This window comes from Eublepharis macularius, chromosome 2 (assembly GCF_028583425.1).
Source record: "Eublepharis macularius isolate TG4126 chromosome 2, MPM_Emac_v1.0, whole genome shotgun sequence".
NCBI classification, from domain to species: Eukaryota; Metazoa; Chordata; class Lepidosauria; order Squamata; family Eublepharidae; genus Eublepharis; species Eublepharis macularius.
Genome location: NC_072791.1, coordinates 69317019 through 69345008, shown reverse-complemented (window position 1 = coordinate 69345008; position 27990 = coordinate 69317019). Strand labels below are relative to the sequence as shown.

Genomic DNA, 27990 nt, shown 5'->3' with positions numbered 1-27990 from the left:
CATACTGAAGTGTTTTGTCACACTGACCTGCAAATTATACATGGCTTCCAAAGAATTCTCAGTGCAGGAATGTGTGCTAGGCAACAACGTTTACTTAGAATGTAAGTGACTGTAGGCCTAGTCTCAGATTAAGTCAAAAGCAACATGTGTGATGGAGCTTTAAAGGGTTTTTTTGTTTCAAGAACTGGCAAAATTGGAGGAAATTGAGAAATAATGGCATACAATATGGTAAATACTAAAATTAAAGAGTGAGGTATAAAGCTGCAGAATTTCAATCCAGTGGCCCTTTAGAAACCAAAAAGATTTTCAGGGTATATGCTTTTGAGAGTTAAATCTCCCTTCTTCAAATTCTACTGTTCTACATCAGCCCAATATGACCACCTACCTGAAACTTATCTTCATGGACTGTATAAAGTAGGCCTTCTTTCCTTTGATAGTTTACTACTTTAAAACTGAGCTTTGTCATTACAGAGACATTATGGCTCAGTTAGAATTGTTTTCCAGGAAGGCAAACAAATAGGATAGCCATTCACTATTTAAAGAAAAATTATAACTACAGAAAGCCAAACTTTTTTAAACGCCTCCGAAGAGGAATTTTTCCACCTATAGAATGTGACCTCTCCCTTCACTGTAGCCTATCCCTCCTGAAACACTGCTTCTTGGGGACAGAGGACCCCTAGGAACATCATGAGGAGAGTCGGAAGTCTACTATGGCAAAGGGGTATTGGAAACTCAACCTCAGTCATGTGGAAATTCTCTAGTAGATTCAAGCCAATATGAACCGTTTATGATTTTCTTGCACAATATTTGTTCAGTGTAAGTGAGAAAGCATAAAGCCCATTTCTTTTGCAAGGGGAGGGGGGAGGAGAGGAGCCCATGCTATTTGCTAATTCTTAATTACATGAGTGAACTAAAGCTTTCTTGGGCAAGCCTGAGAATTTATGATGTTTTAAATTAAACCCTTCAGATAGATCATAATTCTCATGTATTACTCAAAAGCTAGATCAAGCACCTTAATCATGAAATGGAAATGCTTTATATGCTGACTTGAAGCCAAAATTCAGCATAGTCTACCATGAGCCATGCATGGCAGGCCCCCAGGAGTCCTGGTGGTGTTACCTGCCTGAGATTGCAAAAACAAGTAGCTGTGTGCCAAGCAAACCACACATGGCTGATAAATTACATTCAAGCATGGTGGGTAATAGCTTGCACAGGACTGAATTACAATAAGCCAGGATGTCTGATATCCATTAATAGATCCAGTCTCATACAAGCAAGAGAAAGCTATAAAGCTTTATTTCAGCACTGACTTTAAACACATGTACTTCAATACAGCTCAAGACTCAAACAAACAAATGGTTCCAGCTAGAAGGTATGAGACAGCTATATTCTACAGTATGCCAGTTTCCCAAAGAAAATCTTTCTTACATACACAGACTAATCATTTGGTGAATACTCAGAACAATTTACAACTCAGTCTCACCCCAAACAGCAGCAGATAACTCACTATAATCACCAGTGTTTTAACCTGCATTGGAATCTGAGCTGTGCCCAGCTTCTGATGCGTTCCTAGAAATTACACAAATGATTTTTAGCAAGATACCAAGACACTGTTCTCCAGAAGAAGGTTCTGCACACTTGATATAATGTGTAAACTGAAGGGAAGTGGCCATTTCTTTAGGAAACAAATCAGAAAACAGTTTTCATTCAGCTTTAAGCTCTGGAAAAAAGTTTTACTAAACTTTGATTTATTTTTTTATACGATACAAAAAATGCTTATACCAAGGCCATTTTTCCAGGAAATTTGATGTAAAGGAAAATACAAAATGTTAATGATGAAAGCTAAGCAACTTTATTTCAAATTAAGTCACACATTGTGTCAAGGCCTTTCCCTTGAAGTGCTCTGCTTGCAATCTTCCCGTGGTACATAATAATGTGCCCTCACAGGGATACAAGCTCAAGTGCTGTCTGCCCAGTGCCCACTCAGTTCCTCAAACTGCTGTAAAACTTCTCTGAAAGGATGGTGCTATCAAACACCATCAGCCAGTGTGGAAATGGAGAATAGACCCTAATGCATATACAAATGATATAGGCTTGCCAAAAATATAACATAATGTCTCCTTAGCATTCAGGGCTGAAGATGGCTATGGCTTATTCACTGATAGCGTTGTTTTCCCCTCTATTTTACAACTTACTGGTCAACAATCTTGTGTTTTAGAGCCCCATTACCCAAAGTAGCAGCCACTAAACCACATGTTTCAACTGGTACAAGATAAAGTTTCCTCGATCTCTTCGTATCATGTAAGGCTTGATAAAGAAATGAAGCAACTTCTAAAACTATAAATTTAAGACACACAGTTTATGAAAATCACCAATTCACCCTTTTGGCAATGACATGCAGCATTGAGGTAATTAAATCCTGTGAAGCACATTTTCTTCAGCTTTTTTGTTCAGTTGTTACCATCCAATTATGAAGGGAGGAAACAAAGGAAATGAAAGGAGAAGGAACCATGAAAAGACTCAATGAAAATGAAGCCCTGAGAATATACCAAAAGAGCATGAAAGCCCATTTTCTGTTGTGCTGCTTTCTCAGATTCTCAAACCAAGCCTATACACGTGCAACCAAAACGGTTTATGATGCAGTTCCTGCTTCATTGTTCCTTTAGAATTCTGCTACCTCTCTTCTTTGGAAATTGAGGAAATTGTTTCAATTGGATAAAGAATTGGCATCAGGCTTCTAGTTGTCAATGAGTTTTTTGGCTTTTACATTGGCTTGCTCAATACGGTCTTTGTTGGTTTCAGCCTGGAACAAAAAAATACCATGGAAGAGTTCTAGTAAACAAGGATGGAAATTAAAACAATTCAAGACACTTTCTTCAAGAACTGGCCCAAGACAGGAGTTAACTCAGGATATAGGACAAAGGCCACCTACCAGACATTAAACATGGTAGTCAACAGTGATCTTACCATCTCGTGGACTTGTTAAATTGGCCACTTTAGGACTATGTTCACTAAGGTAGGCAATAAAGGCAAAGTGATTTGGTTCTTACCTTCTCATTTATCCGGTCTATCTGTTTGTTTTGTGAATCAATCTCATTTCCCATATCCATAGCCATATGTTTCAGATTCCCCAAGATGTTTCCCACTTGAGTTAGGTTTTCTTCCATCTCATCCTCTCTGGCATCATTTGTTATCCTGTTGAAAATATCAGAGGAAACCTGTTTTGAGAAATCAGAACTCTTTTCTTCTACATGCAACATATATCATAATGTTAGTCGTCATTCCCAGAAACCGGGTTGTCTCTGAAATGCTGGTGTAAAAATCTAACCAGAAAGTGATTTTACATACTGGAGAATTTCTAGAAGGTTCATTTTTGCATGGGTTATACAGAATTTCTCCTCAAGCTTTTTAAATGCAGCCATCATTGATGCAGAATAAGAAGCACCCCTTCCTCTCTTTAAAAGTGGAAAGGAAATAAAAGCATTTTACCGTGCAATGTAACCTCCAGATGGTCCTCCTGAGTTCTGCTGCTGATAATCTACTACACGTGCCGGTTGTTTAGATACCACATGATCTGAATTTTCAACGCTATCACCCCAAGTTGTCTTATAAGACTTACTAGACTCAAAGTTCCTTGTTCTACAAGAAAAAACACACACACGTATTACACCAAATACATCAAGAATAACAGTAGATCTTTAACTGACTCAGGTTTGCCAAAGAATCCGGGAGCTGTAGTCAATCTTGGCTTTCATCTTGACTAGTAAAACTTCCTAACATGTTTTCAAATAACTGCTGTATTCAATCAATTAAATAACATCCAGCCCTAAGCAGCATGATTCTATATTATTGATTTTTACTATAGTTATACCCCACCTTTCTCCCCACTGGGGACCCAAAGCAGCTTACTTCATTCTCCTCTCCTTCATTTTATCCAACAACAATCCTGTGAGGCAGGTTAGGTTGAGTGTGTGCAACAGGCCCAGGTCGCCAAGCAAGCTTCTATGGCAAAATGGGGATTCAAACCAGGATCTCCCAGCTCTTGGTCCAACCACTACACCACACTGTTGATTCTACACAAGAGTAGGCTCGAGGTTCTATTTTTATGAAGTTCAAATGCTATGTTTACATTCAAGGCCATTATTGTTTAATATCTGAGCTCAATTTTTTACAGCTTGTTTATTATTGCTTCCAAAGTTGACTGCATTGAAGCTTAGGTGAACTGCAACCTGAACCAAACTATATGATACAAAGGAATGAAAGCTATTTAGTGTTTAAGAGTACTCATTAGTGGTGATGTTCAAAGCTCAAAATGAAATCTCAGTAGGATTTCCAATTCTATTATCACTGGGCCAACATTTTGCATGAGCATATGAAACAGCCATTGCTGAAATCATACAACTGTACAGAAAATAAACACAATATGAGATTTTCAAATACAAATGAACTTTTGATTCCAAATATAAGCAAAATTGGACTGACAAGTCTTCACTGTATTTTAGTGTCACCTTTCAAAAATATTTCTCCAGCATTTTCAAACCGTATCTAAACCACTATTTTCAATAGATTTAGAATGCCAAACATGAACTACTAGTAGTATCCTAGAAATTACAGTGTTTATTCAAATCAAATATGAAGTCAGAATTAATAGTTTGACACTACATCACAGATACATACAATTACAAACCATGACACGACTGCTTGCATGTTAAGAACGCATGCGCATGCAAACATGCATCCACTTAGAACATCACCTTCAGATGGCTGATAAACAACAGAGGCTGCTTCATAAGATTGACCTTTTCCTAAAGTCCACTTTGCCCAGTTAACCGAATCCAATCTCTGGTGTTAAATCTTCATTTTAGTAAGTAAGGAAAAGTGGGATGGTTAGGGAAGAGAGAGAACAAGAGAGTGAACAGCAAGACCAGCAAACAGATAACAGCCGTTAGCAAAAACAGTTATTTCAAAAGTACAGCTGGGATTAGTTCTATGATTAGAAAAGAAGTAGCTTCAAATAACCCCAGAGTAAGGGAGAAGAGAAAGATTTTACAGATATTACAGTCCCCACGTATGTTAACAGTATCCCAGAATTTACAATTAGGAGAAAGTTATACCATGATGTAGCTCTGGGCACTGAAAAATTCTTTCCCTCTCCAAATCTGTACTGTTTCTTCTCCTCTGCCTCCAGTCACCCTCATTGCTATTTTCTTGATTTCCAAAGCTCCAAACATCTTTCTCAAGCACATGAATTTGAATGAACATATTTAGAACCATCAGAAAAACCCTGACACAAGGTAAGTACTTTTCATAGGAACAAGGAAGAATATGATAGGAGGAGGAAGAAGAAGAGAAACTTATTCGGCGTATCATGCTTCCCCTAAACTCTCAAAGCTCATGCAAGTTAGGTTTCTTGCTTCTGATCATCCAACTGAAAAAAAATCTACACATAGGAATTATAAGTGACATTTTAAAAATATATACTGATCAATATGTTCTCAAAACAACTAAGAGGAGTAATTTAAAAGGCCACATAAACTGCATTATTATTTTGTTCCTTTTCCCTTACCCACATTCAAGAAATTGGTACCACCTGAGTTTTAGAATCTCCCCAACACCACAGAAGGGAAAATTCTAAAGCACTCCAGCAAAAACCTTCCAGTCTCTGAATGTTTCTGCAATGGGCTAGTTTTCTTTGAGAATCTGTCTTGGAACTCCATCTGCCTTTAACTGACCTATTGCAAGGACAGACACAAAGGCCACAACACTTGTTGAGTTCTGTCAAGTTCTTCTCAGCTTCTCTCATGTCTTTATTTATCTGGTCCATGCCTTCTTCTATACGGTTTAGCTGCTCTGTGGAAAGTATTAAACAAAACAAAAAAAAGTTCAGAAACTTTGAACACTAAAGATACCAGCACATTATTTATGAACTTTTTGTTCAAAATCTTCTAAAACTTAATTATCATAAAAATATTGCATATGGAACGGAATGTAGATTGCTGATAAACCTGGTATGCTCAACAGCTTGCATTCTATACTCCTTTTCCACTGGCAGGAGGACTTCGGAGGAGGGAAATTTTTGTCAATTTCCCTACTACTGCAGACTCCTACTCTGTCCCCAATGCTGTTCCCAAGAGTTCACTGATCCCCAAGGACATGACTTAAGGCACACCACAGGAGGTGGGAAAGTGACCTTTTATCTAGCTCTGCTCTGCTACTACTAGACAGGATCCATCCCCTTATCAACTTATCAAGCACAAGGATTTGGAAAATATTTGAAAGACGAGAATACTCATCTGCATTTTTACATTGCATTTTTAAAAAGTTTGGTTACTTGCAGAAAACATGTATGTTCGACTTTGGATATGAGATTAAGTTTAGGATAAGAACAACTGTGAGACTAGTTCTATGAGCCTGAAGAGGATTCAGATTTGTTTTTTCCTTAAAAAGGAGCCCCACTTCCTCATGCTGTATGGGATTGTGTTTTAAAAAGTAGTTTCCAACATGGCATGGATGTCATTTATTCAACATCAATTGTCTGTTTGTTTACTTCATTTATGCCTTGCATTTCTCCCTACCGGAAACTCAAAAGCTGTTTACATCATTCTTCTCTCCTTCCATCGGGCTAGCCTAGGCCTAGTTATTTTCATGAGCCCAGGAAGCAATTTGGATCTCAGCCTAAATGTATGTATTCTTGAAGATAGCCAGCAATTTATTGAGCAGCTAAGTTCAGTATATGAATGTGTTTGACAGATTCTTGAAACTGCAAGAAGAATGCAGCTTAACAAAAACGCTGTGTCGACTGAATACAAGCATGTTGCTCCACCTCTAGTTTAAATAACTTTCCTCCAAAATACAAGTTATGGAAGGAGAGGGGCTGTGGCTCATTGTTACTGCTTGGCATACAGAAGGTCCCAGGTTCAATCCCTGGTATTTCCAGTTAAAAATATCAGGTGGCAGGTGATGTGAAAAACCACTGCTTAAGACTCTGGAGAGCCAATGCCAGAGACCAAAGGTCTGATTCAGTATAAGGCAGCTTCACGTGTGTTCATGTGCTGCATCAGAAATTTTATAAAAACCAAAGCTGTAGTTGTGAATGTTCTCTCTGCCTGATTCTGAACCACATAAATCATATGACCACAATCTTATTACAGACAGAAAAATACCCACACAGCAGATTAATACAAAAGATAGCCTTGCCATCATACCAGACCATTGCCAATGTGCAACTCACCCCCTTGTTCGTCTAGCATGGTGATGGTTTTGATTCCTGTATCTTGGGACTATTTAGGAAGACAAAAATTGTATACAAGAAATACAAAATCATCAGGTACGCTGCAAAATATAATCAACTGTTTGAATTACAATTAGAAAAGTGTAGTGGCATTTTAGAGAAAACACATTAATCATGAACATAGGATTTTGTGAGCCAGAGCTTTATTATGTAGGCTAGCAGGAGAAAAGAAACGTGAACACCAAAAGGTGGTTTGCCCATTTTTTTGGCTTGTACAAGGAGTAAGACTCCTATGAAGTGTCTTCTCAAGAGTGAAATACTTTTTAAGACAAGGCTTTATTTACTCAAAATATGTAGTATAAAGATTTTTAATACAACTATACATTATTGGGTAATACCGCCTGTTCATATAACATATTCTCAAGGATATGGTTTGTTTAAATGTTACTACTTTTGTCCACAATTAATAGGCTATTGATACGATAGTACACTACTGATGATTCAATGCTTTCAATGTTGTCAGGTTCAACTCTAAATCCAATGTGCTGCTCGTCTTACTGTGACTATGTAAGATTATCAATGCACACATACTTGCAACAAAATTTGTGTTTTTATTTAATTTTTTTTACCTTTCAGGTTGCAAAAAGTAGTATGTGCTATTTATTTATTTCAGACTTCTATTCCGCCCTCCCCGCAAGCGGGCTCAGGGAGGATAACAACATATTAAAAATACAATTTAAAAATTCATGTACATTAAAAACAACACATTTAAAACAGGATGGTGGACAGCCTTTACAGGGAGGGTTAAGATTTATACACCCCTGTTTTTCAGGCCGGCGGAGGCCCAGCCTCAGCCATATGCCTGGCAGAACAACTCTGTTTCACAGGCCTGGCAAAAAGATAGTAGGTCCTGCCAGGCCCTGATTTCAGCAGACAGAGCATTCCACCAGGTGGGAGCCAGGACCGAAATGGCCCTGGCTCTAGTCGAAGCTAGGCGGGCCTCCTTGGGGCCAGGGACCACCAACAGCTGTTTGTCCCCTGATCGGAGTGTCTTCCGGGGAATATATGGGGACAGACGGTCCCGTAAATATGCTGGTCCCAGTCCGCACAGGGCCTTATAGGTCAATGGTAATAAAGGGCAGCAGTTTGCAAATTCGTCTCTCGACTACTGGATATATGTGCAATTTTACCTGTAGAAAATGAAGGCATTAATTCTTTTAAATTTCATAAATATTACCTCAATGGCCATGCCAAGAATCCTCCTTGTGCTTTCCAAAGACTAAAAACAAAACAAAATGTTTAAGCATGCATATTTAGATAGCAGACATTTAGCTATTACACTATTTTTTCATGCAACTTCATGACATGGGGTACATACCCAGAAGAATACAACTCTTTCACAAGTTAGTTAACAATATTCTTAAAACAGTATTCTCTTGTAGATTTGCTGCTTAGATTTTGAATGAAGGCCTCTGAAATACAGCTCCATTCCGGTTTATTAAGTAGACAAATCTAGAGAATTTTAATTTTTTTCATCAAAAGCTTAATTATTTTAAGTGTATGTTTAATAGATTACATGAGGTATTATGTAAGTAAGCAATAAGATAGTTAAAGGGTTGGAAAACTGTTGGAAGTCAAATAAAAGGGGGGAGGAAATGGAGGGGGTTAGAAACAGATAGTAATAAAGGGGGAATGTTTGTATTTTATGATTATATAATCTAATCCAATAAAAATTTTTATATATAAAAAAAAGCTTAATTATTTTATGTATACACTGCCTTTTTCCCCAATGGGGAACCAATAATGCTTACAACTCTCATCCATTTTCCCCTCACAAAAATCCTGTGAGGTATTTTAGGCTAAGAGTGTGTGACTGGTCCAAGGTCACTCAGCGAGCTTCTATGACAGTGAGGAGTCATCTAGATACTAGTCAATCACTCTAGCTGCTATGTAATCACATCACTGACTCTCAGTGATGCAATTACATAAACACACAATGATCCAAGCATGCCTACTGTGAACACCTCTGGTTATTGTTGTTATTAGTCCTTCATAGTTAATTAACTGTTTTATTCAGGTCCTTTATAACATGTATAAAACAGAGTTGCGCTTACCGTAACTACTGTTCATTGACGTCTTCTGTGCAGACACACATGGGGACTGCGCCTGCGCAGGCCTGCCGACCGGATTTTTCTTTTCTAGCCAACGTCCAGTAGGGGGCGCCCGTACACACCAATTCGCCTGCGCGGCTTTTCCCGCCCGAGCGACATTGGGTGACGTCGCCCCCTTCCCCTCAGTTTCTCCTTTGCCGCCGCATGCCTTCACATTACCTGGAAGAACACAGCGGGGGAGGAGGGAGGGTTGTGTGTCTGCACAGAAGACGTCAATGAACCGTAGTTACGGTAAGCGCAACTCTGTTTTCACTGTCTGTCTTCTGTGCAGCCCCACATGGGAGACTCACAAGCCACTTACCCAGGAGGCGGGCATGTGTTCTCATTGAAAAAGAGACTGAAGTACTGCTTGACCAACAGCAGCCTCTTTCCTTTCCCACACATCTAGAGCATAATGTTTAGCAAACGTGTCAGAAGACGACCACATTGCAGCCCTGCAGATATCTTGCAAGGGCACTCCCCTAAGGAAGGCCATAGAGGCAGCTTGCGCCCTAGTGGAATGAGCTTTTACTTCCAAAGGGCAAGGTAACTTAGCATGTGAGTAGCAAGCCCTAACAGTTTGAGTAACCCAGCGAGAAATTGATTGAGCTGTAGCAGCTTTTCCCTTCCTGGGCCCATAATAGCACACGAATAGTTGTTTGGTACATCTAAACTGTGAGCTACGTTGAAGGTAAAATGGCCCTTCTCACATCCAAGGAATGCAAGGCCCTTTCAGAGTTATTAGAAGGGTCAGGAAAAAAGATAGGCAGGACAATGTCTTGTGAGGTATGAAATTGAGTGGAGACTTTGGGTCTACAACAAAGATCAGGTCTCAGAACTACTTTATTCTGATGGACCTTCAAAAAGGGAGGATCCCACCTAAGGGCCGCCAACTTGCTAATTCTGCGGGCAGATGTAATGGCGATCAAGAAAGCCACTTTACAGAACAACCATTTTAATTCACAAGTAGCCAGCGATTCGAAGGGCGATTTCATAAGCCCCGCCAATACTACTTGCAGCGACCATTGAGGAACAATTTCCTTGACTTGTGGAAACATGTTATACAACCCCTTTAAAAAAGATTTCGACAAGCTGTGGGAGAAAACTGTTTTCCCATCTATCTTAGGGTGGAAGGCTGAAATGGCCGCCAAATACACTTTAATAGAGGAATTAGGAAGTCCCCCGTCCTTTAGAGACAGGAGGAACTCAAACACAGATGATAGATGGCAATCCCAAACATTCACTCCTTTGTCATTAGCCCAGGCTTCAAATCGCTTCCATTTAGCAGAGTATGACCTGTGAGTAGTGTCCCTACGTGCATTCAGCAAAATCTCAGCTACTCTGTCAGACATTCCTTCCGAACCAGAATGTGCCAAGCAGTGAGGCTCAGTTTGGGTAGGTCGTGATACCAAACCCCGTTGTCAGACAGAAGGTCCGGGTTCAGAGTGAACCGATAATATGACCCCTGTGAAAGCTGCATGACATGTTGGAACCAAGCCTGTCTGGGCCAAAAGGGCGCTACTAGAATTATGTGAGGCCCATCCCTCTGAATTTTGCTGATGATTCGAGACAACAGTGGGAACGGAGGGAAGGCATAAAACAGGTGCCCTGTCCAGCGTATCTGGAACGCGTCCCCGAGGGAGTGGTGACCTAGACCTCCCCTGGAGCAAAAATGTGGGGCCTTCTTGTTGTCCTCCGATGCAAAGAGGTCTATGTCTGGGAACCCCCAGTCCAAAAAGATGGTGTTCAGGTAGCTGTCTGCTATGGTCCATTCGTAATTGTCGGACTGCATACGACTCAGTTTGTCTGCGATGACGTTGGTGGTGCCAGGAATATGGACCGTATGAATGAACACGCCTCTGTCCATGGCCCATTCCCAAATCCGAACGGCCTCGTCGCAGAGGGCCTTGGAGGTAGTGCCTCCTTGCTTGTTCAGGTAGAACATTGTGGTGCAATTGTCTGTGAGTACCTGAACGGACTTCTGCTGCAGCGTGTCTGCAAATGCGATAAGGGCATAACGGACCGCTCTCAATTCTAGCAGGTTAATGTGATTTTCCCTTTCCTGCTCTGACCAAACCCCATGTGCCCTAAGGGCTCCACACTGGGCTCCCCATCCTATCGTGGAGGCATCAGTCGAGATTGTGATCTCGGTTTGGATGGACCCAAATGCAATACCCCCAAGGAGATTAGTCTCATTAAGCCACCATCGTAAGGCACGGAGAATCCCTCTAGGGATGGAGTATCGCTTGGTCTGAGATTCGTGTTCAAAATCATGAACAGATAGGAACCACAGCTGGAGAGGTCGCATGTGCAACCGGGCCATAGGGGTAACTACCGTAGAAGAGGCCATAAGGCCAAGCAGTCTCTGGATAGCCATTACCGACTGGAACCTACATCTCGAAAAGAGATTCACCATCCTGCCAATCTTTAGTGCACGTTCCCTGGGCAGAAAACCCCTATTTACATTGCCATCCAGTTCCATACCGATAAACAGTATTCTCCTGGACGGGGTAAGGTTAGATTTTTTGAGGTTAACCAAAAGTCCTAACCGGGAGCAAGTAAGCATCACCTTATTAATTTGGACCAGGAGTGCGTCAGCAAAGGGCGCTGCCAAAAGCCAATCATCAAGATAGGGATAGATGGTACAGCCTTGTTCCCTCAAGTATGCCACTACAACAGCCATACATTTAGAAAAAACCTGGGGGGCTGTTGATAATCCAAAAGGGAGTACCTGATAATGGTAGGCCTTATTGTTGCAAAGGAACCTAAGGTATTTCTTATGACTAGGATGGATGGCAATATGGAAGTATGCGTCCCTGAGATCCAGGACAGCGAACCACATGTCCTCAGGCATTAACTGGAGGACTGTATTCAAGGTAAGCATCCTGAACCGTTTAACGAGAACGAATTTATTCAATTCTCTCAGGTCTAAAATGGGTCGTACAACTCCATCCTTTTTATCTACAAGGAACATCCTAGAATAAAAACCCAAGAGGGGGTCCTGAGGGAGTACCTCCTGTACGGCTCCCTTCTCCAGAAGTGCTACAACTTCAGTCTGCAACTTATCAGAAGAGGATTGTACTGCGTGGTCAGGAAGAGACAACACTGGGTAAACATCAAACTGAATTTTATAGCCAACTGTAACAATGTTAAGAACCCAACTATCAGAGGTAAACTCTGCCAATGCTGAGGCAAACTGAGCCAATCTGTTTACAAACACGACAGATTGTTCAAATTCTAGTCAGAACTGTTTAGGTTGAGTTGCTGACTCTTTGGCATCGTGGGCTTGTTGACCACGACGTGGGCGGTAGTTAGGCCTCCGGCGCTGAAAAGAGCTTGCAGGCGGCTGGAATTGCCTGTAGGACCCATAACGTGGATACGGTTGATATCTCTGCTGCCGACCACGATAGCCCTGCGAAGAACGATAATGGAATCGATTCTCGGTGAACGGCCTGGTTGGGAGAATACCGTAGGAACGGGCTGTTAGTCGGTCTTTATGTTTTTGCAACAGGTATTCATCCGTTTTCGATGAAAACAGAGATTGACCCTCAAAGGGTAGATTCTCCACTTTGTTTCGTATGTCGACAGGTAATGCAGTCGTGCGAAGCATGATTGAAGATGCCAATGCCCTTGCAGATGTGTCAACCGTGTCACGGCCAGCATTTATCTGTTGTCGTGACAGTCGCAGGGCCTCATCAAGCACTACCTTCGCCAACACTTTCTGGTCTGCCGGAAGCTTTTCCATGAAGACCGCCATCCTATTCCATAGGAAAATTTGATAGGCACCCATGATGGCCGAGTAGTTAGAGATTTTGAGCGTCAGGGCAGCAGACGAGTATAATTTCTTACCCAACGAATCCAGCTTTCTGCTCTCTTTGTCGATGGGTACAGCATAGGACCCTTGGCATTGACGGGTCTGCATCTCCTCAGTAATGAGGGAAGAAGGCGGTGGATGTGCAAAGAGATACGTACAGACGTCATCTCTTGTCTTATACAGAGCTTCTAGTTTACGAGATGTCGGGTAAACGGAAGCCGGTTTGTTACAGATTGTGGTAATGATTTCCACCAAACCTTCAGTGAACAGGAATGCAATGGTTGGAGGATTCCCAGACTGGACATACTGCAGAATCTTATCTTTTGGTTTCGGATCTACAGCCGAAATCTCAATGTCCAAAGAATGGGCCATTCGGATCATTTGCTCAGTATAGAGCCGGTAGTCTTCCGACGGTTAAATATGACCAGTCCCAATAATGATGTCATCAGGTGACGGGTCAGACGGAGGGCTAGGGACTGGACCTTGGTAAGGCTCAGGATGCCGGTAGGGCGAAGCATGCCCGGGAGAGCCATAGTGGGAGAACTCACTCCGAGTGTCACCCCAATACTCTCTGCCAAAGGATGGAGAATAGGATCTGTGAGACCTTGCATAGAGGGAGCCTTCCCTGTCATATCCACTCCTGGGCAAGTGATAAGGTAGATTCTCTCTACCAGCATAGTCACCAGCAGACCACTTATGGGCCACACGAGGTGGAGCGTCGGGCAGGTCACCGTCATCAGCAGAGGAATGGTACGACGGAGACGACAGGTGCGGTGAAGGAGTTGTGGGCTTCTCCCAGAGCACCTCATCAGTTTGGATGGAAGTCGATTGTCTGTGCTTCGACTTCTTTTTTGCCTTCTTCTCGCCTTTGGAGGCTAAGCCCTGGTCGGCGCTTCGACTCCGGTCCATCGGATCCGGCGATACCAGAGTAGGCAACAGATCCGAAGCCTTTGGTTCCGACCTAGCAGTAGTCTTCGGACTGAGGCTAAGGCGAGCCGATTCTGTAGGCTTTGAAGCCGACGGCGTCGATTCCGATGTCGGATCCGACGGCTTAGGAGCCGATCCGGCCGGAATGTTCGGATCCGATGAAGTCCTCTGCACCTTTGGAGCTGGTGTGGAGGGCGGTTCCGACCTCGTCGGGGACTTGGAACGGTGTCGTCGCTTCCGAGTCGGATCCGACTTTGGGGTCTGATGTTTATGATCCGAAGTGGAGCCCGAAGCGTCTTTCGGATCCGAGGTTGGAGTCGGAGCTTGTCGGGGCCGATCTGGCGAGCGGGAGCGAGAGGTGGAAGCGGAGCTACGAACGGATTGTCCGACCACCGAAAGGGTTTCGGCCGTCCCACTAACTGGCGGTGGCCCCCCAGGAGTATCAGGGGCTCCCGACGCCCGCATAGCCCTCCTCCAAAGCAGGGCATTCAACCTGTTCGCCCTCTCAGCCCTGGCCTTAGGCGTGAACCGTTGACAATGCTCACATCTCTCAACGACGTGTCCTTCACCCAAGCACTCAAGGCAAACGGAATGGCCATCCGTTCTCGTCATTTTTGTCGAACAGGTCGAACAGTGCTTAAACAGCGACTTCTCAGACATACTTGACAGAAAAAACGAACGATCTCTCTCACAAAATGGCGTTTCTTCTCGCAGCGGACAGCTAGATCTTCACCAGTCGGCGGCAAAGAAGAAACTGGGGGGAAGGGGGCGACGTCGCCCAATGTCGCTTGGGCGGGAAAAGCCGCGCAGGCGCATTGGTGCGTACGGGCGCCCCCTAGTGGACGTTGGCTAGAAAAGAAAAATCCGGTCGGTAGGCCTGCGCAGGCGCAGTCCCCATATGGGGCTGCACAGAAGACGGACAGTGAACATGTTAATTATTGTTATTATCCATAAATATTGCTAATAAGTAAATAATGTTTAACATGGTAAGTTAAATGTTTGACCATTTAAGGAAAAGCTCCCCGCTCAATACTCTAAAAAGCCATTTTGGAGACAAGTAAGCTTTGAGCATTCTCATTTTCTTTTCTTGATCAGAGGCCTATTTCCCACCATAGAAGCATAGGGAAAACAATAGGTTAGGAACTACTTACTTCATCTGTAACCTGATGGGCCCTCAGTTGAATTTCTTCAGATGACAACTCAGCCATGATGAGCACTTATTTTCCAGTATCTGATTGTTCACAAACAATGGGATTTCTCCTGTAACAAACAATTATTTACAGTAACTAAAACTTCATTGAATTCAAACAGGACAAAAGCATTGTTAGAAATAGAAAGAAGTGCCATATTACTTATAAGCAGATTGATTTTCAGAAGTATACAAGTTCTAAATACAAGAACAATCCTGGACAGAAAAAATTGTATTAGACATGCTGAAAACTCTGCAAACACACTGCTTCTCTCATGGTTGCAATAACTAGTGAGCTGTTGCTCAATTCAAGCACAAAACAGAAGAAAACTCCTGCATGAGACAGGGATTGTGCAGAGTAATTTATCACCAATCAAGATACTTTTTTTACTTGTTCTTGTCTGAATATGTTCACATGCAAGACATATTTTTAAAAATTACTGTGAACAATGTTTTTATGACACTGGAGTGGTAGAAAACTACAACTTCTATTATGCTGTGCAAAAAGATACATGTGTGAACTGCTACAGACTCAGAAAGTCTGAAGGCCATTAATGTTGATCAGACAGAAACAGGTAAACAATTAAACGACAAAACTTTTAAAGTATTTTTTCTATATGACTGTACTTATTCTTCATTTAAACAACTGGTAGTGTAACATGAGGTGGGGGTGATGGGTGGGGGCTTCAAGAGTGCTGCACATGACTGTGTGCAAAAAGTAACCTGGTCAGTAAGTTTGAGCTGCTTGCTCCCTGCTTGCAATGGGTGAGCAGGACTGAGAGCCAAGCTACAAGTGATGCCTTACACAGGTTGGACACTTGTCAGCTTACCTCAAGTTTTGATGGGAAATGTAGGCGTCCTGGTTTTACAGCTTGGCTCTCCATTACAGCTTCAAGTCCAGGATGCCTACATTTCCCATCAACACTTGAGGGAAGCTGACAAGTGTCCAACCTGTGTCAGGCGTCACTTGTAGCTTGGCTCTGAGCTGAACCAGCAAGTACTAGAGCATCTCTGAACTGTATATGAGAAAGCCATACCAAAAGAGTCCTGAAATCAATTCACGCAAATGCCAGAGAAACTGTGAAGCACCCATGTCAACATATGCTCACCTGTCCCTGTCTAGCATAGCTGTCACCACCATATGGTTCCCTTGCTCAAGAGAAGAAAGCAACTGCAACAGCACACTATGAGCTTATCCTGAACAAGTGCAACACACAATGGGGGGGGTATATATTAGGCAATCTCCCTTATTATGAAGCAGCCAGTGCTGTGCACAGTGATGCAGCCTACTCACCAACTCCCAGAACAGATTAGGAGAAGAAACTGGCGAGTCCAAGGCAATAACTTAAAAAAAAAATCATCAACTAACCAACAGCTCTACTGCTGCTATCAAGCTTCCATTTTTGTCGGCATCTTTGCCTCCTCAATCATGAGGATATGAGATCAGCTTCTATCTGTTAATCACATGATGCCAAGAAACAAAACTTCTGACCATTAACACCTCAACAGAACGTAGACTAACCGAAGTGGAAACACACCTCATGAAGTAGGATTGTTGAAGAAAGAATCAAACCAGGGAGAAGACAAGCCCCTCTCAGTATCAAGGATCTAAAGTATTAATTAGGACCTCTCATTACATTAATGAAAGTACTCTTACACACAAAAGGACTGTACTGGATTAACAATCCTGACAAGCATTTCCTACCAAGTGTTTCTTAGTCCAGACTGACTCAATTGGGACTGGTTTGAATTCCTGCTGAAAGCCCAGCTCAGTAGGGTTAACTAACATCATCTCTAAAGTCACATTTTTCCTGCCTGAATTCTCCCTATTCCTTAATTAGAAATATTAGAACTTGTGCTGCTCATCAGGGGAACACATCTACAAGTTCATCTTTTTTCCTCTCCAGGCTTGGAAAAGCTAGAAGGCAGTTGTTTGATTTTAACTGTTAGTCTCTTGTCTAGAAAATCCCATCAGCTATGACTTGACAGCGCTCTCCATCATCACCAGTTTTCAAAGTGGACTGCAATGTTAAAAATCAATTTATATGGTGTCCATGATTAATTGGGTAAATTAATCATGCCAGTTTGGTGTAGTGGTTAAGAGCGCGGGACTCTAATCTGGAGAACCAGGTTTGATTCCTCACTCCTCCACTTGAAACCAGCTGGGTGACCTTGCGTCAGTCACAGCTTCTAGCTCTCTCAGACCCACCCACCTCACAGGGTGTTTTGTTGTGGGGATAATAATAACACTGTGACACTGAGAGATCTGTCTTTTGGTGCTACACCTCTGAAGATGCCAGCCACAGCTGCTGGCGAAACGTCAGGAACTACAATGCCAAGACCACGGCAATACAGCCCGGAAAACCCACAACAACCATCAATAATAACATACTTTGTAGATTCGGTTTCGTTTTCGCGGCCATGTCGGACGCTCCTCTCAGCAGGTCCGAGAGGAAGCGGCCGAGCAGCCTGACCGGGCGGCTGATCTGCAAAGGTTAGCCCTCAGGACTCCCAGGGAGGGAGTCTGGGTCTGGGACGCGGCGGGAAGAGCCCCCTGGAAATCGAGCAGGGGGTAAATTGCCCGTTTGTCCCCATGGAGGCCGGCAGACGTGCGCGGCACCTTGTGTGCTGCCGGGCCACGGAAAACAGCAAAGAACAGGACTAGGCGGAAGCCTGTAAGTAAGCGAATCCCTTCTGTTATTACAAGCACATGTGAAGGAGTGGTGGGATCTGAAGTTAAGAAGACTCAGATTTCTTCCCCCTCGCTGAGTTTCGGAAGGTTGGCGGTCCCCCCCCTAAAATGGCAGCGAAAAAGCAGAGTCCTGCCTTGGGCAAGTCAGTTTCAGCTGCCCTGCAGGGAAGAGGGGAGTCGCTCGAGGATTTGGTGAAAAGGTTGGTTATCGAAGCCATAAAACCCTTTGTTGACAAGTTGAATGAAACAGATCAAAGGGTGGGCTTAATTGAGAGCGATGTGAAAGCCATCAAGGAAGTAGCAGGGGGGGGGGCAGAGAAGTCTGCTCGGGAAAATGCGTCACTCATGAGAGCAACGAACAAGGAGCTAAAGTTGGTGGAAAACCAGCTGATCGGGCTGCAAGTGGAGCGAACACAGACCATTTTGCGTCTCCAGAATGTTAAAGAGGAGGAAAACGAGGATTTAAGGGATCTTGCCTCGGAACTATTGGCGACACCCGCGAGGGCAACTAAAGAAGAAGTAAAAAGCGCCATTTTGGAAGTCCGTCGGGCTTCTTCAAAATATGCAATGAAGCGGCAGCTGCCTCGCGAGATTTTTATTGAGTTTTCATCTAGGAGGGTCCGGGACACTATCCTATATAACTCATATAATGCGGACTTGGACTTTCTGGGAAATAAAGTCAAGATACTGAAGGACGTTCCATTTTTAGTTCGGAAAAGAAGATTTAAGTACAAAAGGCTGGCAGCTCTCTTGAGGGAACGAGGGATAAAGTATAAATGGCTATTTCCGAAAGGAATTTGGTTTAATTATAAAGATCAAGCTTACAAGATAAATTCAGAAGATCAGCTAAGGGATTTTGTGGGAAAAAAAAATAATAACATACTTTGTAAACCGCTCTGAGAGGGCATTAAGTTGTCCTGAAGGGCGGTATATAAATCAAATGTTGTTGTTGTTGTTATTCAAAGATTTTTTTAAAATCTTGTTTTTATAAAAAAGAACTGGTGACAGACACTAATTTAAAACAAACAGATTCCTCTATGTTTCTCATGCAGAAGGGAATGAGGCCTTCTTTGAAGGTGAATGGAACATGAGGAATTTTTAAAAGAGAAAAGATAGACTACTAGCAATAACTTGGAAAGCTGGTTATTAACATCAGAAACTTTGAAGGCTCAAAAAATAAACCTGGCTCCTACATTTTAGGGCTGCTTTCTAGAAGAAGGAAGGAAGGAGACCAAGGCCTGATATATGTCTGAACATATATTATCCTTAACTGTGAAGGCTTTATTACTAGATAGCACCAACTTTGCTATAAAGCTTGACTGAATTTCTTTGTCCAAGTTCATCTCTGGACCCAGACCACTATTTAAAGAATAGTGTGTATCCATGGTCCAGGCTTTTACATGGTATATTTGACTTCTTTTGCTATTTAAATTTTTCTAACAATATGTGAATTATTTATTTAGATTTGAATAGAAAATCAATGCTGGCAACAATCCTCTGCTTTGATGTCAAAGACAGGCTAGAAGAGTAAAGGATGGAGAAGGTTCAGGAAAGGATAGGACAGGGAATAAATGAAGTAGGTAATCAAGGAAAACAATGGAAGGAAGAGCATCCCACAGGAATGGGGAGGGGGTGGGCGGGGAGAATCTTGGACCACTACTTTTATTCTATTCTGTTCTATATGCATTGCTGGATCCTTGAAGACAACAGTCTTGTGGGTTTCTTCTATCTGAAACTCCTTAAAAGAAGAAGTCTCCTTGCAACTGTGGACAAACTTGATTTCCTCCCACATGAAACAATGCATGAAAACTTCCTCAATTCTATCTACTGAAAGCAGAAAGGCCTAATGTTTGGGTCTCACAAATATTTGACTGCAGAATGTGTATCCATGGTGGAGGAAAGGCAAACATTCCAATTACAATACTGTAATAAGTGAACTAAGTCAACACAGTTTTGGGGACATAAATGTAAAACACCCAGGTTTACTTAGATTCAAAATTATGAGAAACAAGTTTGTGAAATTCTTCCAGCATCTCAATTCCTGTTACACAATAACATTGTATTACACTACCAACACTGCTCAGAAAGCCAAGCCCTTCCCTAAATCTATAAACTCACCTAGAAACACACAATGCTTAGATATTCATATAATAATAACCTAATAATAACATTCGATTTATATACCGCCCTTCAGGACAACTTAATGCCCACTCAGAGCGGTTTACAAAGTATGTCACTATTATCCCCACAACAAAACACCCTGTGAGGTGGGTGGGGCTGAGAGAGCTCCAGAGACCTGTGACTTGCCCAAGGTCACCCAGCTGGCTTCAAGTGGAGGAGTGGGGAATCAAACCTGGTTCTCCAGATTAGAGTCCAGATTAAATGCACCAGATTTCAAAGACCCAACTACTACTGAAACATTATATATTTTTAAAAGACAAATGTAGACAACTTCCATCTATATAAAGCAAATAGTTTCCTGCATATATACTTTCACGTACTCCAGTTATATACTGGTCTAAAACATAAGAAGCACACATAAGCTATCTTGCAGCTGCTTAAACTTCATCATTAAACTGCTTAAACTTTTGCATTACAACATCTTTGTATTTCAGAAAATAGAAAACCAGTCATAACATTACTAAGCAATACTCATACTCATGACAACCTCTAGTACTATCCTCTAGCTGAATTCTCCCCCCCATATTCACACACTCCATATTACTTGTCACTGGCTAACAAAATTAAAAACAAAGATATTAACTCAGCATTTTTCCCATCACTTATCAGTTTCCTGCACATGATGCAATAACAATCATGGATTTTTTTTCTGGCAGTTTGAAAACAGGCTAGTAAAACAATGTAACTTTTGAAACATCACTGCTACAACCGGAAACCCCTCCGCAATTCACATCTAATATTTAGAGCATATCAACACCAAAGGACAACATAATACTTTGTATAAGTGACTGCATGCTATGGTATTCATGTACATATGCACAAATAACTTTTTCTTGCTTAGGAAAATCAAACTGCACTAACACTAGTGCAAGAAAACCCTGATGCTGATCATTACTGAAGCAATAAACAAAGACAAAGCTGTTGGCAGTAACTGATCATCATTACTGGATGAAGTCCAGTGTTTTTTTAACAGATCAAATAAAGAGATCAGGAGTAGGAGTGTGCACTTCGGGTTTCCGATTTGGATAAAATACCCGAATCGGACCATATTTGTAAAGATTCGGGATTCCCGAATCGGGGCCAGCATGGTGGCCCTGATTCGGAAATCCCAAATCAAAGCTTCCCCGAAACATTCTGGTTGCTTCGGGAAGCTTCGGGGAAACTTTAAAGGGCCCCTTTCTGCACTGATTACCTATTTGCTTCTAGGTCCCCATTACACTCTCATGTGCCAACTCCACTTCTTATACAACTTATAACTTCACTTATAACAACTCCACTTCGTATACAACTGCCTCCTTATTATACTTCCTCTCAGGCTAGTGCATTCTATGTCATCTCAAGGAAGAGCATTTCCAGTAACCACTCCAATGTTCCTGAATTGCCTGCCTGCAGAGGTACAGAAGGTATCACTGAATTTTTTGTACAGCATGTAAAACTTTACTTCGGAGAGCCTTCTTGGGAGGCACAGAGCATACCGAACTGTGGACAAGAGTGGCAGCCTAGAATTTTGTAGTAGCAGAATGATGTTACTTTGACTTTTTTGCCACCTGGTACTGCCATACAAGACAACCTGAATCCTTAGAGAATGGAGGAACAGAAATATTTGAACAAGCCATCCCAAAACAATATTAACAGGGACTTTGCTATTGAAGCCCTGAGTGTTCATTCATATGCATATTGATATCTGGAATGAAAAAAGCTCTGCGTCTGGGAGGAAAACAATCCTGTTTGAGAGCATTCCTGTTTGTTTGTTTTTTTCCCAACTGCAGCCATTTGCACCATGTCAAACTCCTGCTTAGAAGAATCTTTAAGTATAACTGACTGATTCTAGGTAAGCTTTTAGCTTCAGATGAGGTCTGAAAACAGATTTTTCTCTTTAGAAAAACTGCTTCTCAGTGTACATAACTTGTAAAAGGATTCTTCCTGTTTCACTCTTTCCTATCAAGATACATACATATTTTCTTTAAAGTTTAATATTTATTAAAATAAACTCTAATCTTTTTAATTAAGCAAGAAACTAAAATAAAAACGCTTATTAAAATGAATCCAATAACTGATGAACATATTAATGCAATAAAAAGTAAATCTCTTAACATTTCTCAATTAAAGCTACGAATGATTTAAAATCAGATCATACTTAATTCTATTATGAAATGCATTGGAATTTCCATTGTCATACAGACATATATACATTTCTCACCTATATCTTTTCATGATTTCTTTCACCAAAATTTTCTTATCTTAATGACATCTGTTTATACTAAATGACATTTGCTATCTATAAGATCTTTTATATGTCACAATACAAACATGTGATTGGTTTGAGATTTAGCTGATTGTACACATTTTTAATCATGCAGTATCTTGCTAGGGCCAAATATGATGTTATTGTGCTCCTGTACAAATTTTTATAGGATGTTTAAAAGATACATTAACAGATAAGTGGTCCAGTCTAGCAATTAAAGAATTATTAATCTATCTTTTCCAACTACTCTCATATCTGAGTTTTTTGTAACTTTGCCAACAAACTACATAAAAGGTTGTACAAATTTTATTAGAATATATATGTATAACTAGGGTACATATGATCAAAATCATATGTTTATGACACAGGAGCAGCTTTTTGGGAGTCACAACTGAGTGTAGAGATGTGAAGACCAGGAAAAAAACCTGGAAAAATTAGAGAGGACCCTCCCCAAGGATATTGTTTTAAAAATTCTGATAGAAAATTTGAGGGACCATTAAAAAAGACAACCAAGATATTTTCTTTTACCACAAGTAAAATGTTTTCTAAGGTCCCTAAAGGTTTTTTATACTCAAAAAGAACAGCATCAAAAAGGCTTTGGACTTTTTTTCCAATGGAAAAATTGAGAAATTTGGGGGAATACTGAGAAAAAGAACTCTTACATTGTAGACATATAATGTGTCTATAGGAAACATGATTATCAATGTCAGATAACAAAAACACAATCTTCTCAATTTCAGAGTATGTGTTTGTGACTGATAGGATTCTGGCCAAGAATTTAGCTCTGGGTACACTATATAATGGACAATAAAGTAGGTAGCGGGAAAGGTTCTCCACTGTAGGTAATCTACAAATGCAGGTGCGATGTTCCATAGGGATGTGAGAATAACGCCGCCAAAAGAGCTGTTTGCATCATCTGAAAGTGCAGAGCAGTGAAAGACTCTGAGGTTATAATGAGAAATACTGGCTAGGTAGGGAGATCTTAAATGGTCAAATTTGATTAGTTTATACCAAGGAGCTGCCTTAGATTTTAATATTGATAGCTGATCCATCACTGCATCTGACTTGTAGATCCACTCAAGTCAGTGGGAGGTTGTTGACTGAGACCCCTAACAGGTCATCCGAGATGGTATACCTTTGGCAAATGGTGGATAGAAAGCCAGGGCGTGTTGGGTGTTTGGATAAGAGTAAAGAAGTATTTCTTTTTGTCCATCCTGAATGTATCACCCATTAACTTCACTGGATGCCTTGAGTTCTAGTATTTTGGAAGACGAAGAAAAAGTTCTGTCTGTTCGCTCTTTCTACCTGTGTGTAATTTTATAAACTTCTATCATGTCCCTCTCTTAATTGTCTCTATTTGAAAAGGCCAAGACTGTTCAGCCTTTCCTCATAGTAAAGGTGCCCCAACCCCTTAATCATCTTAGCTGCGCTCTTCTGTACTTTTTTCCAGCTCTGCAATGTCCTTTAAGAGATACAGTGACAAAAACTACATAAAGTATTCCAAATGAAGTTACACTATTGACCTATATAGGGGCATTATAATATTCAATGTTTTATTTTCAATCCATTTCCTAATAATCCCCAACATAGAGTTTGCCTATTCACTGCTTTGGCACACTGGAGCTACTACAATTCCAAGATCTTTTCTCCTCTCAATCACAACAAGTTCAGACCTCATTCTAAGACATAAAAGGCAAACCATGTTGCTGACAACTCACTTTTTCCCTGGGATAAGAATTGAATCAGCGGCAACACTGTTTGCCTTCCCACTGCCTCCTTAGGGCCTCTAGAGGCCTGGGAAGGCTTGGCCCAGTGATAGGAAGGTTTGACACCTCAGACCTTCTGGAGGCCCGGGAAGGCCCGGCGCAGCAGCTGGGTGGGCCGCACCTCTGCATTGTCCTTTTTCATTGCTGCAGCAGCCTCCTTGGGACCTTAGGAAGGTTGTGCTGCTGCAGCCACAGAAGCTATAGTGAGACCTGGCGCACCAGTGCAACCCTCCCAAGTCCCTGCAGCAGGAGCCGCAGCAGCGGTAAGGCCCGGCATGCTGGCGCCCACAAGCAGGCCAGGGCAGCATATTGGGCCCTGGTGTGCTTCTGCACTCTGCAGCGGGCCATTTCAGCCCATTCGAGGCTGTATCAGGCCCATTTGGGGCCAAAATTAGCCTGCTATAGAGTGCAGGAGCACTCTAGTGCCCGTCACGCCACCCCAGCAGCATTCCTGCACCCCAAATTGTCTGAAAACGACCCACTGAAGAGCACAGGAGGGGTTTTTAGCTCCATTATTTTAAAAATGGGCTTGGTCACTAGTTACTAGTATAAACTTGTTAGTATGAATTGGGTTTTTTATTTCCATGGGCATCACCTTACACTTACTTTCCTTGACCATTTGCCACACTGTTGCCCACTTACTCAATTTGTGGAGATCCTCCAGGAGCTCTTCATGGTCACCCTTGGCTTTCACCATCCTGAATAAGGTTGTGTATTTTGCAAACTTGTCCATTACACTGTTCACACACCCCTTCCAGATCATTTATGAACAAATTAAATAGCACAGGCCCAATGAGACAACTATTTTATTCCTACTCTTTGCTTCCTGTCATTTAATCAATTTTAATCCATATCCCATGACTGCTAAGATTACTCAGGAGTCTTTGGTGAGGTATCTTGTCAAAAGTCCTTTGACTGTCCAAGCATTTAATGTCTACCAGGTCACCATTATCTACAAGTTTGTTCACTTTTTCAAAGAACTCCAAAAGGTTGGTGAGATGGGAATTCCCTTTGCAGAAGCCATGCTGATTTCCCCTTGGCAGGCTTTGTTCCTTCTATGTGGCTAATAATTGTATCTTTGATTACATTTTCTACTAAGTTCGCCTGGGATGGATGTTAGGCAAACTTGCCTGGAATTTTCTGTTTCCCCTCTGGGCCCCTTTTTAAGAATTGATGTAACATTTAAAACCTTGAACACATGGAAATGTAGTGTACAAATTCTTTAATATACAAATTATTCAGTCTTCTACTATAGTGGCTGATTTTACTGACAAGGTAGATATACTGGTTAGTAGATCAACAATGTCACATTCGAGTTCCCTAAGAACACTTGGCTCTCTGCCATTAGGCCCTGGAAAATGATTAGTTTTTAATTTCCCCAATAGTTCTAGAGCTTAATGTCTTATCACCTCAATTTGACTAAGATCTTCATTATCCCTTCCTGAGAATTGTGGCTGTGGCATGGGTACATGCCCCACACTTCGCACAGTGAACACAGATGCAAAGAACTCATTAAGCTTCTCTGCCATCTCTTCATCTTCCTTTACCATTCCTTTCATTGTTTGGTCATCCAAAGGCTCAACTGCTTCCTGACGGGTTTTGTGCTCCAGATATATTTAAAGAAATGATTGTTTGACTTCATGATTAGAGCTGATGCAATAATAGCTGAATTGTGATTTAATCTTTAGGAAGTTAAAGCTATCATTTTTAAGACAATAAAGTATTTCAAGGATATGGTCAGAATAATTCTTATCCTGGGATTTATTACTAGTGTAATTCTTCTGGGGCTGCCCTTGGCCATCTGCTATGCCCGTATACGGATTCCCAATATTTGTCTAAATAGCCTGCTCCTGGACTATTTTAATGATTTTTAAAAAATTATTGTTTATTTTATGTTTTTGTGATTTTAATGTATTTTTAATGTTGTTAGCTGCCCTGAGCCCATTTGTGGGGAGGACTGGGTATAAATCGAAAATAAATAAATAAATAATTCCCTTAAAAAAGTCACAGCCAAAGAGAAGGACCTCAAAAAAGGGCATCCTCTAGAACCAGAGCACACCCTCCCACCCCAATAATTTAAATCTATACACCAAGCATTTCTTACATGAACGATCACAGAAGTGCGGTTCTTTCATGTACCTAGTCTACAAAAACAGCAATGTGTGAGCCCCTTACCCATAAATAAAACAACTGGAAAAGGCAGTCACTGGATGAAGACCCACTCTACTGTGATCAAGTTTTACATTTAGCCACTTCATTTTGAACAAAACTGCGAAGACGGCAAAACTCCTTTCCCCTTGTTCTATACCCATATCTCCGCCGTGGAAAAATCACAAAACAATAAGAATCCAGTATATCTCCCTTACAATGCCAGAATCACCATCTTCCTCGTGTAAAAGCAGATCTGGAACGGCATGAATGGCTGCTCTGACGGGGTTTATATCCCCTCCGCAGCATTCCTGTACGCCAGCCTTGAGCGCTTGCTGGAAACATCTGGGAGGCCTCCGTCGGAAACAGGATGCCAAACCAGATATCCTTGTAGCCCGAGCTGGCGAGGCTCACCTTACTTCCTGAGATGAAGAAGAACGCGGCGCCTCCTCTTCCCCGTCTCCTTGAGCCTGCCTGGCACTCAGACCCCGCCCAGCCGCCCCCTCAGAGCAGCCCCACTCGGGCGCTTCCCCCCGCGCTCCGCCTCACCCCACCGCCAAAGCCCTCCACTTCCCTCACCACCACCCCGGATCTCCCAGCACTCAGTTGGCCCTTCCTTCCCTTCGGCGACTCACCCGTCGCACACCTTCCGCACACAAACACCACAGTTCAGCCCTTTCCCCCACAAATCGCTCAGCCTTCGGATCCCCTTTGACCGGACACCGCCACCCTGGCCAGTTTCCGGCAACGTTTTCCCTTCAGTTTTCTTCAGCCACCAACCCAGCCTCTCGCAGTCGCAACACATTGGTAACTTGTGCAAGAACCGTTCATTGTAATTGGAGAAAGTCAACGCCGGTCAAGATTCGGCTCCGCCTTTTTTCTCAGAACATTTTGATTCATGTTTGTACTCCTGATACTCCCCGCCACCCACCTTCCCACCCAGTTTTTTGGTATTGGCTTAAACTATAAAAGCGAGGGCTACAATAGGCCAGAAGAGACGTCAGTCTTAGAGATATTTCCACCACTATATATATTCGTTGGTTACTTGAACGACTTATCCCTGCTGGGTTTAGTTGCGCGGAGGGGAGCGGGTACCGTTCAAAAAAAATTAAGAGGGTTCAGTTTTTACTGTTTGCTGACCGACGTATCAGTTTGATTCAGTTTGCGCATATGACTTACCTAGTTTTAAATAATGAGAGACAAGAATAAAAATATAAAATATACCAAATTGATTTGCTGTGTTGTAATTGTAGAAAAGAACAAGACACCAGTAGCACCTATAAGGCTAACAACATTTGTGGTAGGGTATGAGCTTTCATGAGCCGCAGCTCACTTCTTCAGATACAGCTAGCATGTGAATCCATCTGACCTTATATCTTGGAGAGAGGAGTGATTATAGAAGCCTAATGATAATAGCCGGTGAATGACAATGGCAGGTGTGATTGAATAGGGTGGGGTATGCTGAGGGGTAGCGAGTGTGGAAAAATTAGCATTGGTAATGAGACAGGAAGCTTATGTCTGGATTCAGTCCAGGTAGATGCGTTGTCTTGAGCTTCGTTATGTATTGTAATTGTTATTTAAAGAAACAAATTTTATTACATTATGGCAAATCATTCCAGGAGCACATAAATATTACAGATAATTTCC

The 27990-nt window shown here is 41.9% G+C and overlaps 1 protein-coding gene across 2 annotated transcripts; it reads right to left on the bottom strand.

Annotated features, from left to right (window-relative positions):
* Positions 1–1274: 1274 nt before the first annotated feature.
* Positions 1275–27127, bottom strand: SNAP23 (synaptosome associated protein 23). Of its 2 annotated transcripts, none has more exons than XM_054972754.1 (8): positions 26979–27127; positions 15274–15382; positions 8469–8510; positions 7232–7280; positions 5733–5850; positions 3490–3639; positions 3051–3195; positions 1275–2803 (listed from the first exon to the last, which is right to left on the bottom strand). In XM_054972754.1, exons 2-8 carry the CDS (start codon positions 15328–15330, stop codon positions 2738–2740), a joined length of 627 nt encoding a protein of 208 aa, XP_054828729.1. In that variant the 5' UTR covers positions 15331–15382; positions 26979–27127; the 3' UTR covers positions 1275–2737. The 2 variants fall into 2 exon arrangements, with proteins under 2 accessions (XP_054828729.1, XP_054828730.1); XM_054972755.1 differs by lacking the exon at positions 26979–27127 and adding an exon at positions 26758–26804.
* Positions 27128–27990: the final 863 nt, after the last annotated feature.